The 17,014-nt window shown below is 39.2% G+C and overlaps 2 protein-coding genes across 6 annotated transcripts; both read left to right on the top strand.

Annotated features, from left to right (window-relative positions):
* The first annotated feature begins 3,738 nt into the window (after positions 1 to 3,738).
* egfl6 (EGF-like-domain, multiple 6) lies at positions 3,739 to 13,070 on the top strand. Of its 2 annotated transcripts, XM_007546398.2 has the most exons (13): positions 3,739 to 4,105; positions 5,175 to 5,281; positions 6,428 to 6,520; positions 6,686 to 6,805; positions 6,904 to 7,023; positions 7,644 to 7,778; positions 7,864 to 7,986; positions 8,404 to 8,466; positions 8,887 to 9,132; positions 11,730 to 11,804; positions 11,896 to 11,991; positions 12,066 to 12,328; positions 12,538 to 13,070. In XM_007546398.2, the coding sequence occupies exons 1-13, from the start codon at positions 4,032 to 4,034 to the stop codon at positions 12,643 to 12,645; spliced, it is 1,623 nt and encodes a 540-aa protein (XP_007546460.1). In that variant the 5' UTR covers positions 3,739 to 4,031; the 3' UTR covers positions 12,646 to 13,070. The 2 variants fall into 2 exon arrangements, with proteins under 2 accessions (XP_007546460.1, XP_016524146.1); XM_016668660.1 differs by lacking the exon at positions 8,404 to 8,466.
* A 1,024-nt stretch (positions 13,071 to 14,094) lies between these two features.
* Positions 14,095 to 16,387, top strand: rab9a (RAB9A, member RAS oncogene family). 4 transcript variants are annotated; one of them, XM_007546396.2, is made up of 4 exons: positions 14,279 to 14,353; positions 14,437 to 14,483; positions 14,776 to 14,891; positions 15,062 to 16,387. In XM_007546396.2, exon 4 carries the CDS (start codon positions 15,101 to 15,103, stop codon positions 15,707 to 15,709), a length of 609 nt encoding a protein of 202 aa, XP_007546458.1. In that variant the 5' UTR covers positions 14,279 to 14,353; positions 14,437 to 14,483; positions 14,776 to 14,891; positions 15,062 to 15,100; the 3' UTR covers positions 15,710 to 16,387. The 4 variants fall into 4 exon arrangements, with proteins under 4 accessions (XP_007546459.1, XP_016524072.1, XP_007546458.1 ...); XM_007546395.2 differs by having other exon boundaries at positions 14,282 to 14,353; positions 14,440 to 14,483; XM_007546397.2 differs by lacking the exons at positions 14,279 to 14,353; positions 14,437 to 14,483 and adding an exon at positions 14,095 to 14,230.
* Positions 16,388 to 17,014: the final 627 nt, after the last annotated feature.

Below are 17,014 nucleotides of genomic sequence, written 5' to 3'. Positions count from 1 at the left end.
CTTTAGAGAGTCTGTGGTTTCTACCCACTGCCTATATATAAGCAAGTAAATTTACATGGGAGGGACATCAGAAATGCATATTGGTTGTTCATCTTTTATTACGTTGCTGCCAGTAACTTGGAGACAATCACCAGCACCGTAAAACTCTGAGGTTGATAAAGCTGCTACATAAAACAGGAAAGCCGCCTAACACAAATATTTCTGGGTGTTGTTTCCCGTATGACATTTGACTGATCAGTTTAGGTAAAACTTGTGATATGTTTCATTTCCACTTTCATGTTGTAAAGCACCTCATTACAGTCAGAGTCTTTACAAGTTCCTGATTTGGCCTTCTTGTTTCTTTTTTGTTTTTTTTTAATCTAAGAACTTTAGTCAGCAGCTTATTGTTGATACTCAGAATGCGAACACACGGTCAGGCAAGGAAATCACATATTTAGCCACTTCTATTAATGCAAGTGGAAGTCAGTTCTCCCTTCCCTGAACTGAGGCAGAACTTCCCAATGTGTTTAGTAAAGCATTTTATTGTACAACAGGCTCAGTGCATCAATCTATCAGGCATCTCTAACAGGAAGCTGCGGTGAGAGCTAAACACACCTCTTTTAAATGTGACTGTTACATCAACATCGGTCAAATCTAGACGCCAGTGCTCACTAAACAGTACTTCAAACATGGAAACATCTTATCTCTGATGAGCAGTGGCCCATTTGCAAAGCTGTCGGTATTGCCTACTGTGCGTTCATTGCCAATGTCGATGCCCTGTGAAAGCAGGATGTGGTTGTGCATGCTCACTACTTTCAAAATAACTCTAAATTGCTTTGTATGTCCTTTTATAGTAAAGACCTAGCCGATTAAACCAAGTAAAGGAAAATTCAGTTTCCCATTCTAAAATAAAACGGAACGCTACAGAATAAGGTTGTTGAAAATATGTCTTCAGTATCTGCTGCTATCTCAAAAGGTTTTCATCATTGAGGTTTAGGAAATGATGGAGGGGAGTGTTTCTCTTTCACACAGCAAGTGTTGCAATACTTGCAGCACATGATAAAACTATAATACTTAAAACGGTCAAAAGTTAATTTTCTTTGTCACTCCTTGCAGAGGCAATGTAAAGAACACTGCTCAGTCATGATACTTATATCCCTGATAAGTAAAGAGAGCGTGTGCTCATTTTGTTGCAGTGCAAAGTTCTGGTGGGAAAACGGTTATCCTTTTGATTACAACAAGAAACTGCAATAAACACGAAACTCCACAGAGGACTAACGAGGTATCATACTTCCTGTTCGAGACAGTGCAGCACTTTGTCTTTATTTTTTAGCTGCAGTTCTTTAGTTTACACACCCCATGCATGTCGCTGCATACTCAGCGAAGGGAGACCTCTTGTGACCGAAGAGGAATAAAACAAAATTCCACAAAGACAGTGACTGACAATTGAAATATAACCCTCTAATTATGTGAATAAAGCACAAACTTAAATATCTCTATTCTCAATGACCATGCTGTGAAAATTAAGTTATTTTACTTTTTATTTAAATTTGTCCAAATATGTCTTGTAGTTTTTTTTGTTTTTTGTTTTTTCGACAACTAAGTCGATATTCATTCCATACAAAGACAAGATCAGTCGGACTCGGTCTTGGTCCAGGTGGAGCCCCTGCACAGATGTCCGTTCAGTTAGAGATATGACACAGAAGCATCAAAGCCGCTGCCAGTTTTGTAGTCTTTCTTTGATTATTCATTCAATTCCCCGTCTCCAGCCTAAATATGTGTGTAAAAACAGTTTTGGTTTAATACTGATATCTTGCAAGGGAGTGCTCATAAATTTTAAGGTAAATTGTATCCTGTCTTTTAAACATCTTTTTTTATGTAAAACCTGAAGTTTGATCCAGGACATGTGGGGGCGCTGTTGTTGTGACGATCTTCCTGCACTTCAATGTAGCTTACAGTCAACTGAGTAGCTCCATTATACATAAAACACTGAACGCTCTATATCACTGACATTTCAAAATAGAAATAAAAGAGGCTTAAAAAAACCAAAAAAACCAAAAAAACCAAAACATGGATTGTAAAATTATGGGCAACTGTAATTTATAAATAACTGATTCTATCACTATCATTTCACACAATGTTGGCCAATATCACACAGTACAGAAAAACAAAACAAACAAACAAAAAAACCCCACTATTTTGATGTGAAAATATGACCTCTATTTAATCCCTCTGACCATCCACCATTTTCTGCTACACACAGTTCGATAACTGCCCCCTTATATATTTTTTTTCTTTTTTCATTTCCTGTCACATCTATATATTTCAGAGCATAAAACACAATCATTTAACAAAGATTTGTGTAATTTAGACTGTGCAGTTTTCCACTGGCAACTATTGCTGCTGAGTATAAAACCTACATTTTCACTAACATAACCAACATAAAATGTATTAATTCATAAATATCATGTCTGAGGAAAGTCCAAGGATTGAAGTACATGCACTTATTTTGCAGGAAAAAATTTTGGGATTAAACGGGTTAAGTAAATAAATAAGCAAGTAAGTCAATAAGTAAGTACATTTTATTTATATAGCCTTTCTCAGACATCAGTCACAAAGAACTTCACAGTAAAAATAGTAAAAAAAAAACAAAACACCCAAACAATAGTATACAGGTTTAAAAAACTACCACATATTTGGACATATGATAGAAAAAGAAACTAATATGATCAGACAAGGAGATTGACAAAGTATTGAGCTTCATACATCGTCCTGTTCCCATAGGCTGACTTTGTCTTTTTGTTCATAAACAAGTTGTAATTGTGATCAGTAGTGATTTCTCATCTCTTTGTCTCTGATTCCCAGTGTTTAACAGCTCAGAACATCATTTCATTTTAACAGTAAAATAGTCTGAGGGGTCAATCCAGTGGCATCGCCTGTCAGTATCCTGCGTTTCTTTAGTTTATTTTCCTCACTCAACCAACCTGAATTAAATAAAGGTTCATTAGCAGGCCTCTGCATAACTTTGCCACAAATCAGCCGTGTTGAAGCAAAAAAACACGTCTAGAACTGTCTGGACCTCTGTCTTTAAGGTCTCTGTCATGGCATAGATGTTTTATTTTGTGTATATGGGTGAATCTAGGTCAGCAAAAAACATCACAGAGATGCTACAAAAAAAAAAAATCAATTTTGTGAGCTGACGTCTTCAGACAGGAAATAAAACACAGAAACATTTCAACAGCAAACCAACAGCAAATCCTGCAGGTTTTCACAAAATCACAGGCTGATCATTTGTTGAGTGAACAAACAAGCAGGACCAGATGTCAGAGCTGTGTTTAGAAGTGTGCAAACCCATTAAACAAGTTTATGGCTGAACCAAGAATAAACATGTGTGAGACAGCAAAGCTTCATGTGTTACCCCTGAGCGAGACATCAAAGAGTGCTGCAGCGGCTAACAGCACGCCTCTGCATGCTTCTTTGGCTTCCACAATTAGAGGATGCAACTAATTACATGCATATCTCTTAAAAACAGAGCGAAGGCAAACTAGTTGGCATGTACATGTATTTAATGCTCGTCTTGGCTTTCACAAACAGTGGTGTCATCCTGGCATACACATGTTTAAAATTGGACTCCGTCTCTTCCTGCATGGGTTTCAGGCAGACCAGTAAAGGATTAGAGTGAAAACCCAAACAAAATCCCCACCCCCACTTACAAACCCCCTCCTACTTCCAACAGTCGCCCCCTGTCTGTCTCAGAGCAGTGTCTTTTCGCAGAGTGTCAACCCACCTCCAGAAATTCAGAGGGGATGAAGGGGAAGCAAATTATGGGATACAAAGAGTAGCTGGAGCACAGAGAAAGGAAACTTTTAAGTCTTGGTTCTGAACACACATGAAATCCAGCGTGCTTTGAGTGAAAGCTCAACCAAGACGTGTTCCTTATCTGAGGAATTTAATGAAAGTGTACCTCAGGCAGGAATTGGTCAAAACTCCCCAGACTGAAAGTCAGACTCTCGGAGAAACAAAGCAGCGCAGGGCTGTTCAACTTTTCAGACATGCAGGCGCTTACTTTGGTCGGTGCTTTTTTCATCCTGCTCAACATCTCCTCTGGCAGCACAGAAGCTTACAGGTAAGTCAGACTAACAAAGAAAGCGATGCTTTCTGTGTTTTAACCCTGTCTGCAGCTAAATTTGATATATGGTTATGCAAGAAATTAGCTCCAAAATAACCAAGGACACTGAGAATAGCACATAAACAGGCTGTTTCAAGATCTCATTCTGTAGGTAAAGTTTAAAATGCTGTCCCTGCAGACAGATGATGATGAGTGTGGGTCTTCTAAATGTGGTGCAGCAACTGTTTGTAACCGAAGGGCACCTGTTGCGCCAAGGAGCTCCTACTCCCTGAGCTATTCCTGTTGATTTCTCGTCCAGTCTCAGATTCCTCCTCTCCCTCGGGGGCAAGCTGCTTTTAGAATCCCAAATCCCACAACATCTAAACATCTGGGATATCAAAGCTTACCTTCAAGCTTTAAGATAAAGACAATAAAGGTGAGAGGAGCAGCCTTTAGATTTAGCTTTTCTTTTTTTTTGTTTTTTTTTGTAATTCAATCAGTGGAACATAAAAAAAAAGGTTTAATTAAACTAAAAATACATTTCTGCAATGTAATATTTGATGACTGTGGGTTATTCTAAGTGCAATGCTGAGCCCTTCCACACAACTGAGAATAGCTTGGCACTAGAAATGCATTTGACTCCAGAACTCACACAAAGATAAAAGTACAGCTGAAAACTGGCTTGTGCATGCGGTGTCAATATGCATCATGTGGAGAGTCTAATTTGTGTTTTTCACCATCCTTTCTGCTGGAGGTCGCTCCACAGGAAGCCCTACTTCTATCCTTAAACAGGCTAAAGAGCAGATGCGTTTTATTGGTTGTTGTTTTCAAGGTACTAGTCGAAAACAGATGCTGAAAAAAACTTTCTTTGAGAAAGGAGCTGATTTTTTGTGAACACTTTTGGATATAAAAGGGGGAGAGCTTTTAACGAAAAGTAACTTTCACCACTGTGTCATTGTGGCTCTCTAGATAATTTTGCTTGTGTAGAAACTTCATTTGTTTCTGAATGCTTGATCCTCGAAACAGAGCGTATCATTAATGATGTGGCGGATAAAATACCCATCTCCTCACTGCTTCTTCCACAAAGGCACCATCGACAAGTTCATGCCGGAAGCCAAGCAGGCGTGTGTCGCTATGGAAAGAGGCTGGAGTGCTGCTATGGCTGGGTGAAAAACAATAAAGGGCAGTGCGAGGGTAGGATCTCTACATATTTAAATGAAAATATAATTTATTGATATTTTCTGGGGGAAAAAAAAACAAGGATAAGCAATCACACACTGTATTTTTATGGGAGTATTTGTGATAGATCAATAAATAAAATAATAAATAGTTTGGAAGTGGAAGGAAAAGGATTTATGGTTTTCAAATACAAATCTGAAAAGTGTGTCATATAATTGAATGCAGCCACTTTTTGAAAGGTATTTAGCGCCATCCATCTACTTCAGACCAAAACATTTAACCCTATTAAAAAAGCATGTTGTTGTCATCACCATGCTTTATCATAGGGATGGTGTGTTCAGGGTGATGCAGTGTTAGTTTCTTGCCACACTTAGAATTTGGTATGTAAGCTAAGACATTCAATTTTGCTCTCATCTGACCACTTTTGCTTTGTGTCCTTCTAGGATTTTAAATTAATGGGTTTTTTTTCGTGTCTGGCAGGCAACAAAACCTTGGTAGGTTTGTGCTTCTGCCATAGTCTTAACGTATTTTGAATGCTAGATTGAATAGTAATCTGTTAGATTCTTTAGGTTCTTCCACATCTTCCTCCCTGACCTCTCTGCTGTACTCCTGGGTCTTCATGATGCCGTCTGTTCAATAATATCCCTCAACAAACCTCCAAGGCTTTACACTAGCTTACACAGCATACATGTGAACTCTGTTTACCAGGTAACTTCCTGAGGCAATTAGTTGCACTGGATTTTAGTTGATAATGTCAGACTGAAGGGGACTGAACACAAATGTACAACACACTTTTTACTCAGAAACTGTTTTGAAAACCATCCAGGAATTTCCTCTCACTTCACAATTTTGTGCAACTTTGTGTTTGTCTAGAATAACACTTCTATTCCGTTCTGTTCTGAAACACAATGCAATTTGTGGTTGTAACTAGACAAAATGCAGAAAGATTCAAGGGATATGGTTGTTTTTAACAAGGTACTGGAAGAATACTGCCTCTCATGCTTTTGAATGTTGTTCTTTTCATCAAAGTTTCTTGACCCACAAAATCCGGAGGACATGCCTGCATAATAGAAATGTGTGGTTTGACTGCAGTCCACCACTCTCGACCACTAATATGTCTGGTATATCGTGGTATTTTCTCCATGTTAAATGTTTTACCAGCTCAGTGCGAGCACGGCTGCAAGCATGGCGAGTGTGTTGGTCCCAACAAATGCAAGTGTTTTCCTGGATACACTGGAAAAACATGCAATCAAGGTGGGTAATTACCAGGTCAGTGAGGAAGGGGATGGGTAACATAGGTCTGACTGGGTTCAGATTAATGTAGCTTCAACTTGTTAAAGTACGTTACTTTTCCACACCATTTTTAGATGTTTAAACTTAGATGTAAATGTGATCCTTTTGGGTTTTTTTTTTTTCTAGATCTGAATGAGTGTGGCCTAAAACCTCGTCCCTGTGAGCATCGCTGCATGAACACTCATGGTAGTTACAAGTGCTACTGTCTAAATGGATACATGCTAATGTCTGATGGATCATGCGCAAGTGAGATCTTTTCCTCCCTCCCACGTACAATTACTTCAAATGTAAAGTAAAATTCAAAACTCAATGTCTGAGCATGTCCGTTACTTTAATGCGCTCAGATTCCAGGACGTGCTCTATCGCTCACTGCCAGTACGGATGTGAGGAAGTAGAGGGGGAGATTCGCTGCCTCTGTCCATCTGCAGGTCTCCAACTAGGCCAAGACGAGAGAACATGTGTAGGTGAGCTGCCATGTTAACGAGGAGGACTATTCAACTTCAAAAGGAGGAATAAAGAGAATGACTTTGCCTTTCAATGTCTCGTATGGGATACTCATTTTCTCGGATAAGGTCGTAACTTTGCACTGTCAGGCTGGTAGATTATAAATGCAACAAGGTTTTATTCTTCTCTGTTTGAGCTACGACTGAGCCAGACTACACATAGATCACAAAATCCTAAGCAGTCCAACTCTTCCAGTTTTAGATTACCTAATTTCCACAGTGCTTCTGATCTAACACATTCAGCAGCAATTTGACAAGAAAAGCTAGTCTTTCACTTTTAAGGTGAGCCAAAAACTAACCGAGCCCAGATGTCCTGTACAGTGCTGATGGGACACAGTCTGACCCTGTACTCCACATTAAATTTCAACTTTGGCTGCACCAGATTGGATGAAAAAAACATGCCCAGATTTTTAGCGGTTAACCACGGATTTATTATCAAACAGTAACAATAAAGCCATAACTATGTGGCTTAATGAAAAGGAGAATAAAATATAAAATCTAATTTATGGACCCCTCAATAGGGAGCTTGACTTCAACAAAAATGTTTCCTTGTTGAATATCTTTTTTTTTTTTCTCTTCAGATATCGATGAATGCACAACTGGGAAGAACCTGTGCCCACACAACAGACAGTGTGTGAACACCTTTGGCAGTTACTACTGCAAGTGCCAGAATGGCTACGATCTGAAATACGTCAACGGCAAATATGACTGTGTAGGTGGGTCTACGAGGTGTTCTTTAAGGTCAAACGTCTGCTATTAATGATGCTTTTGAAAGTACAAGCGGCGATCTCCTGATTGCAGATCTCGATGAGTGTGCAGATGAAACCCACAAGTGCAGCCAACATGCCGTCTGTCTGAACACTCACGGGTCTTACAGGTGTCGGTGCAAACCTGGCTTCAGAGGCAATGGCTTTGAGTGCTCTGGTAAGGGAATAATTTAAAGCAACCGCTTTTATGAATGCTTCTCAAACTGTACAGAAACAAGTAAGAAGCAGAAAGGAAGAGGGCTTCCCCAGATCAAAGCAGCAAGTCAGACTGGTCAGAAGTAGTTTCACAGCTGCACATTTCATTTAGATTATTTAACCATCAGCGAGCGGGAACATAGCCAAGGCGAGTTTCCTGCTTTTGGAGTTCACTCGATGTTAAAGGCTTTAAGAGTCTCGGATTGAAAACACACCTGTGTAAATATGAAACTTCACTGTAACCGGCTCATTTTGGAGAGAATGAGAAGAAAAGACAAAGCTGTGCTCTTTGAAGTAGGACTGAGATCACAATAAACCTCCGACTCTCGAGGTCGGAGGTTTCAGCGCAAATGAAGATGCGTTTATTTTTTTTTTATAGCCAAGCCATTTTATCAGAGGTCATGGGATGGAGACAAAGGCAGTGCAGATGATTCCCTCAATGGTGAGATGATATGTGAGGATGATTTCTTGTGATGCTTCACTTTTCCTTACGTTGGCTTATTTTGTCTGTCTTGCTCGCAGCTGGAAATGTGCCACCACAATAACCATTGCTTGAAACTTCCAGCATGACAGAGCTGATATGAGCGATCACGTTTGCATCTAAAGCACTAACATTTCATTTTAATTTAATTTAATTTTCTAGCCACTCTTAATCTGCATGCAGATTTCACAGGCTGCTTTTTGTTCTGCTTCCGTAAAAACCCCCCAAAAAAAACAAGTGACCTCTTATTGGTAAGAAGCTGCAAGGAAGACGAGAGCAATAACAGCAGAATGCATATAAACAACAAACAGGTCCTGGTAAAATACTAATTTTAACTGCACATCCATGTGCGTGTGTTTCGGTTCCCTTTCCTGTCTGCAGTCATCCCAGACTCCCAGGTGAGGCCAGAGATCCTGGGAGGAAAGTTAAGCAACGAGGAGATAAAAAATGCCATCCCTGAAACAGTCCCGACGCCGTCCCCCAACGTCCTCCATCAACCTTTCGACTACGATGGAGAGGTCTACGTTGGGACCCCGACGGAGGAACGAAAAGAGGAATTTCCTGAGGAGAAGGAGGAGGAAGAGGAAGAGGAAGAAAACCAGCTCAACCCAAGGGGAGATGTTTTCAGTGAGTGTCTGCTCTTTAGCTGTCCTGTTGTAAATCGCAGTCAGAAATTCTGGTCTATGTTCAACGCATTGACCAGCAGCTGAAATAAACATCAGCTCAGGATGAAGTTCTTGACCAAAGAAGCAGTAAAGGAAGGGTTGATGCCTCAGACTGCATTACCTTTGACTCTGAGCCTCTGAGGTTGGCCAGTGAATGGATTCCCATTGCACTGGAAACAGAGATATACCTAAATATTAACGTAAAGCATCAAAAATAGTGTTTATGCTGTCAGTCACTGTTACTGTGCAGCAGAACGATCCTGGGTTCAAATCCCACAAATGGCCCCTTCTGAATGGAGTTTACCCGTTCCGTGTAGCCCAGCTTGGAGACTCAAGCACCATAGCAAGGATTAAGCTTTTTGCATCGATACACTAAAATATTTGCCCATTGCCCTCTGCAACATAACTCAAACTAGATCAGACTGGATGAAAAGCTTGGTGCACTCCTTCAGTGTGTCCCTGGATGGATTTCAAGCACACTGCCAGACTAAATGCAGAGCTCTAACGGCGGCGTGAATGCATGAGCGACTGTAGTATGAGGCGCTTTGGGGTCCTCTTGACTTGAAAAAGCACTATGCAAGTACAAAGCCAGTTACCATTTACCATTTACTGTCCACTCTAACCTGATAGTAAAATGTTTAGATTCTCTCACACTATATTTGTTAAAGGAAATAGAGATAGAACCAACCGAATGAGAAGCCAGCAATGTAGAGCTGATATAATATTTCTCTTTACCAGATATAAATGCGTAGAAGAACAGAGGTCATGTTGTAGCATTCATTTCTCTTAGAAACCTGACAACTGAGGTTGCCTTTCACCTCCCCGCTTGATCTTCGTGAAAATACAAGTCTCTGTGTTAGACCTGTGATAGCAAGAGGAGACAAGCCCCAAGACATCCATCACCTCTGGGAAGGATTTTTTTTTTTTTAAATCTTCTGGCATGTGCAAGCCTTAGGATAAAACTCATCTTGAGCATGCTTCTTAGTCTCACAATGGGGTGTAGGAGGGAAGGAAGATTGCGAAGCCCCCACAACCCTTTTATTATGTTTTCCCCCAAACAGCTGTTGTGCTAAAAGACTTTGCCTCCCAGTAGGAAAAGCCTGTCATCACCACTCTAGGCCTCTCTCACACCAGCCCCACTGTGAGCTGAGCAGGTTCTGTAACCCCAGCTGTCACTCATCTGAGTCTCAAAGGGCTGCTTTTCACATGCGGTGGTTTGCTGCAGGAGCTTTAAAATGCTTGGGAGTGGGGTGGTTCAAACCTAAAGTCGAAGCTCCATTTTAAAACATTACGGCAAATGGAGAACAGGTCCGCACCTGTTGGTTAAAAAGCCCCACTGGACCATTGACAGCATCAGAATCTCTATTTGGAAAGCTAAAGAAGAAACAGCTATTTAAAAAAAAAAAAAAATCAATTGTGCCATTATAAATACTCTTTTCAGGGTTGTTCATGAAAGTGTCTAAGCCGAGTCAATGCCTCCCTACATCGCAGCCTGTGAAAACATACTTTCATTCAACGTCCCGATTGGTACTTAAAGGTATAGTTCTCCCACATTCCAGCTAAAACAAGAGGTCGTATGCCTGGCCCCTATAGGTTCTGTCTGATTCTCAGCAAACAGAGTCTAATCTCCCTATTATCAGCAGGAAGCTGAGGCTGCCTACTCATCACAGAGCTGCCAACTCTCTGTTGACTGGATATGTGTAAAAGCAATAGATCAAGATCAGGAAGGTTTACTGAACAATTGTAAATGTTCCCGTTTCAGGGATAGAGGAGTCAATAGGTCAGTCAATGTAAATAAGCTGCTATTCAAACAAAATACATAAAATTAGAAGGATAAATCTTGCTTAGGAAGAAAGTAGCTGAAAACCCTACTTTATATATATATATATATTATACTACACTCAATGATTGTTTTTTTTTTATTGAAAAGACCATTGTTCAAATATCATAAACAAAAAGAGAGTGATGATTTTATCATTTAATAAGTGAAGCATTATATTCACTCATACAATGCCCAAGCATTTTATTTTACTTTTTTAAATAATCTTACAGTTTTACATGCTAGTTTTTTTTATTTTTTGGCTGGGGTCTATTTTTACACCTAAACATGTGATCCTGGAGGAGGAAAAGTCCAAGGAGGGGATATAGATGAAGCCACTGGATTTAAAAAGCGTGACCTTTACCTGAACAAAATCCTTGTTTTAAATCGATTTGACAGCATATAAATGAAGACTTTTGTGTTTATGACTTCTTTGGTGATATAAAGATTTAATATGTAGTGTTGACCTTGTGTGGTTTCAGACTGGCCAAGTTCTGAGTAGGTTTTAGCTTAAACATTATTTCTAACTTTGCTTCTGTGTTTCCAAACTGTGGTATTTCAAACTGATGTTTAGTTCAGCTAATGACAATTTGGCCAAACCCCACTTCATGAGGAAAAAACAACTCACTTTTCCTTAAAAAGTTAAATCATGTCAAAAACTCCCAACTTTCATAGCTTGAAAAATCAGTGGATTGAAAAAAAAACTGTTTATTTATCTATTTTTTCTTCTCTAAATTCAGTATCAGAGGACTTTGAGTCAGTGTTTGGCCCGCCCACAGAAGTCAAAGAAATCTACATTGAACCACCTCAGGAAGGTAATCAAAAACATGTTTTAGACACAATAAAAATGGTCTGTGGGTGGCCGATTGTAAAAGTGTACGACCGTTTGACTTTTTTTCCAACTAGAATATTTCCTGGACTGCAACTTTGATCAGGGAGCCTGTGAATGGGTCCAAGATAAAACCGATGACATGGACTGGACTGTGGCATACCATGATAAGGGTGACGAAAGTGTGTTGCAAAATACTTATTGACTGTTTAGATGCAGCTACTAATATACCGTTGAATCCACTCAGGTGGCGAGTACTACATGGCTTTGAGTGGGCTGATCGGCGGCAGAGAAGACGTGGCCAAGCTGAAATTGCTTCTCAGTGACCGAGCCCAACATGGCAGCTTCTGCCTCACCTTTGACTACCGCGTGGCGGGTCATGACGTAGGCTCGCTCAGGGTGCTGCTGGACAACAATGCTTACCCTGTGTGGGAGCAGAGAAAAAGCAAAAACCAGAGCTGGCAAACAGAATTCCTCACTGTGGCCTGGAAGGAAGAGGCCCCACAGTCTGTGAGTCACTGTTTTATGAAAAACATTTTTCTTAGATTTTATTGTCATCACGAAGAAACTGACTTTAATAACAGCTATGCATGGACGTCACGACAAATACTCGGCGCGCTATCAATTATGTAGATCTAAAATTCTGTTTATTCGACTGGAGTGTGTTGAAACGAATTTTGCAACTTAATAATACAAAGATTCAACCAAATGTCTTTCAGATTATCTTTGAGGCTCAACGCGGGAAAGGCATTGGAGGCGAAATAGGGTTGGATAACGTTGTGCTGACCTCAGGGCCCTGTCAAGAGGATGCAGGTCCAGTCTTTTAGGAAAAAAACGAAAACATCAAGGATTATTGTGCTTCAATAACCTGCACAGTCAGATTATGTACAACAAGTGCATGCAAGTTTGCTTTCACTCCATTCTGGTACATTGATCTGCAACGTTCTTTATTTTAAGTTAATAGCTAGTCTAAATAAAACACATATGACTCATATCTCAGGAACAGATGGTAGAGCTAACTTTGTCAGTTTGTTCAAACAGTATTGTGCTTAACTTGCGTTGTGTATGTGACAGTACATTAGTGAAGTAAACTACATAAGATGCAAGATGTAATGTGAATGAAATTGTAGATGACGTAAGTTTTTGAAGGCTTTTTTGTTGAAACGATAAAAGGTGTCAGTTCGTATATGCTGCGACATTTGTATTGAAAATATGGTGTATGGTTACAATAAACATGTTTTTTTTTCTAATAGTGGGAAAGATTATACTTTTAATATTTTTTTTTCTATTCAATCATGAAGAACTATATTTCATCTATGTATTTCATGTTAGTTAAATAAAATGCACACTGGAAGACAGCTTGTCTTCCTGTGTGCATGTCTTCATGTTGTGCTGGCACAACATGACCTAGATGTCTTGTTTCTCGATTGGGATGTCGTATTTATGGCTTTATTTTTTCTGACACATACAATGTTTGACAATGTAGTCCCAAAAAAGCACAATATTATTCTTATCAGACCAGATTACCTTCTTGCAGACGTTTGATGTGTCCCCACATTGCTTGTAGCAAACATTAAACAATACTCTTGTTTGTTTTGTTTTTTTCAAAAATGTTACAATCTTGCCACTCTTTCAGAAACGCAAGACTTGTGGAATGCAAAAGTTATAGTTAATTCTGCCAACAGATTTTGTACTTCTAGCACTGTGTCTTTGTTTGAAGCTCCTTCAGAGTTGTTATGGGAATAGCTGCTTCTCTTGTACAGCCCATCAATTTAAGTGGATTTCTATATCTTCTTAGGCTTTCCCAGTTGTGTCCTACATTTTTAGTTAGATTTTAGAATGATGGACTGAACAGAACCCTGTGAATGTCTTGAAGTTTAGAATATTGTTTTATAACCTAATACCACTTTAAATTACTGCACAATGCATAACTTGTCTGGCATGTATTTTGATCTTCCTTATGCAGCGTATTTACTAAGAACTCTAAGACAAGCTGGATGTGTTATGCAGGGAACTAGTTCCACTGGAAACATTGTACCCTGGTGCTACCCTGGTGCAGAAAGACACTTCGTCACAGGGCCCTCTGATCACCACCAGCAGGAAATGTGGGTGAACTGTCTTGCCCGAGGACACAACAGTTAAAGCTTGCAGTTGTAACATGACAACACCTGAAAGTATTCAAGGCGGTTAAATACTTCTGCTTGACTTTTCGTAGTGTCTTAGCACTACAGAGGACAGACACTGCCTAAATGTCACCATCTAGCGGTCAAACGTAATTACTACAAAAACCTACAAGAAAAGTAGTGTTTGCTGTCGGTGCAAATTAAGTAAAGAAAGCGAACGATAATTGTTTACTTTTTTTTTTAAGGAAACGTGGCATCGAGTATTCTCACAAATAAATATAAATATAAGGTATGGAAGTTGAAAAGGGCTTGAGTTCTTATTGCAGCCCTTGTTGTGTTTCTATTAAGATCACATGATCTAGTGGCTAGCTGCGTTATTAGCACAGTCTCTGGGAGTTGAACAGGAAACGCCGTGAGCTGACGTTATTTGAGCTGTCAAACGAAAGAAATCATTATATTCAAAAGATTTACTTTTAATTGTTAGCATTATTTTAGCAGCTATCTGATTAGAACTGCGAAGCACGTTAGGAGAAATCGTCTCGGTAAGTAAAGCCAGGCTAGCTAGTTTAGTTCTTCATTAACCTTTCCATCTGTTGTCTATTTTCAACTTAGCCTAGCACAGCCTAAGCTTAGCTAGTCTTTAGACCTGGAATAATATGTCTTTCAAATTAGTTGCTACGTTTTACAGGAGGTTAATGTTTTTGTACGTTATGGCGACAAGTTAGGCCTTCATAGATTAACGGTGTACGTTTTTATTGCTATTTCATCCGTAACTTCTGCCCTGAAGCGTATGTTAATCGGGAAAATGACTGCTTGTCATTGTGTTTCATATAGATGGATGTTCTCTATATGGCTGCCATCATCAAAATTAAGCAAATGAGCATGTGATTTAACACTGTGGCTAACAGCATATGATCTGGCCCAGTGGAGGAAGACAACGTCAAACTGGGGTAAGAATAAATGATAGTTATCCTATTTTGGGTCAGCGCTATAAAGTGAGATATCTTTACATGTAAACCTCAATAAATTCAATATACCTGGAAAGTTTATTTATTTTAGAGATTCAGTTTTGGTGTTGTTGTAATTTACTGCATACATTCCTGTGTTATCTTTCTTTTAGGTAAACAGTTTCACTCTGTTTGATAAGTAGTTAATAGCCATGACTGCAAGGAAGTCCCTGCTTAAAGTAATCTTGCTTGGTGATGGTGGCGTTGGAAAGAGCTCCATAATGAATCGGTACGTCACCAACAAGTTTGATGCCCACCTCTTCCATACTATTGGTGTCGAGTTCCTAAACAAGACCCTCGAGGTGGACGGGAATCAGGTAACCCTACAGATCTGGGACACTGCCGGCCAAGAGCGCTTTCGCAGCCTGAGGACTCCTTTTTATCGTGGCTCCGATTGCTGTCTGCTAACCTTCAGCGTGGATGATAACCAGAGTTTTCTCAACTTGAGCAACTGGAAGAAAGAGTTCATCTACTATGCTGATGTCAAGGAGCCTGAGAACTTCCCATTTGTGGTATTGGGCAACAAAGTGGACGTGACAGAGAGGCAGGTGTCTACCGAGGAAGCTCAGATGTGGTGCCAGGAAAATGGTGACTACCCGTACTTTGAGACCAGCGCCAAGGATGCCACAAATGTAGCTGTGGCTTTTGAGGAAGCGGTCCACAGAGCGCTGGCTGCAGATGACAAAGCGGATCACCTCATCCCCACAGACACGGTCAAGCTCCACAGAAAGCCCCGCTCTGCTACTTCTTGCTGTTCATAAAATCCTGAAGCTATCACTAATAATCCTCTGATATGCCTGTCATGTTTTGAGGCTGTAGGCATAATATGCTGTAGTAATAAATTATGCTACTAGCTTTTTTTTTTTTTTTAATTATTATTATTATTTGTCCAAGGTTCATTGATCCCGACTGTTGAATTTCTGCCCGGAATACACAAGAAACACTAACCCCATTCATGACCCATTACAAATAAACTTAAGGAACTTTTGCATTGATTTAGCTTTGGCATGTTTTAAAATTCTTTATGCATTAAAATATAGTAAATGTTCCAGTTTTCTGCCGCCATAATGACACACACTGCTTAGATGTGAGTGCAAAATATTATCGGGCTTCCAAATGTGATTGTGCAACACAATTGCAGAGTCTAATTGCATCATATTAAAATCATTTGTATCACCCAATAACTGTTTCTAATGATTATGAATGATCTAAATCCCGTCTTTAGAAAAGCTAACCACAGAGATGTTTGATTACTGCCCCTTAAAACTATGTAATGTATTTGCATCATAAATAAATTAAAGCTGTGTTGGAGAAACTGTCATGAACATGTTTCCTTTTGGGAATAAACTTAAAGAATAACTTGCATGACAAATTTGAGCCTTCAAGTTTCTGCAAATCTTTGTGTTCTGAAGCCTAGATGATGTTCACATTAGATTTTTTTTTTTTTTTTTTTGTAAATATGAAAGTTTTTTTTTGGCTCCATTTTAAAAACTAAACCTCTATTGAAGTTCTTAGTCAAAATATATATGACCAAAACTAATATAGAAAGTTAATGTTTGTATAGAGGGCCATAATTCAACAAATAATGTGTCAAATATTTATGTGGTACTTTAAAACTGGAATAAACACAATAAATTTGAATTTTTATCTAAAGGTCTCCAATTTTTAAAACACAAATTATTCAATCTTAAACATTTTAGGTGTTTTTTTCATTGTTTGCAGTGCAACAATCCATCACAAAATAATTTAAAATGTTATTGTGGATCATCAATCTGACACGTAAGATGTGATCACAATAATCTACACACCATTTTTGACTATATACCAGTGAACTTTTCTATTGCATTGCCAGCTGACTTTGATGGATAAAGTGTACTGATAAAGTACATTCAGGATGTGCTGCAACTATTACATGTGTGTTATATAATTTCCATTTTTGACTTAATCTTTTTTTAGAGACATTAAAGGCAAATTTTAAATGTACATATTGTCAGTGTTGGACGTTATCAGATAGGTATTTAAAATTAGACACACTCGGCTTGGTTTGATCAGCCTGTTAGTAGCAT

Source organism: Poecilia formosa, unplaced genomic scaffold (genome assembly GCF_000485575.1).
Source record: "Poecilia formosa unplaced genomic scaffold, Poecilia_formosa-5.1.2 Scaffold16, whole genome shotgun sequence".
In the NCBI taxonomy this organism is placed as follows: Eukaryota; Metazoa; Chordata; class Actinopteri; order Cyprinodontiformes; family Poeciliidae; genus Poecilia; species Poecilia formosa.
The sequence above is the reverse complement of the archived record's forward strand: the minus strand, read 5'-3'. Positions and strand labels throughout refer to the sequence as shown.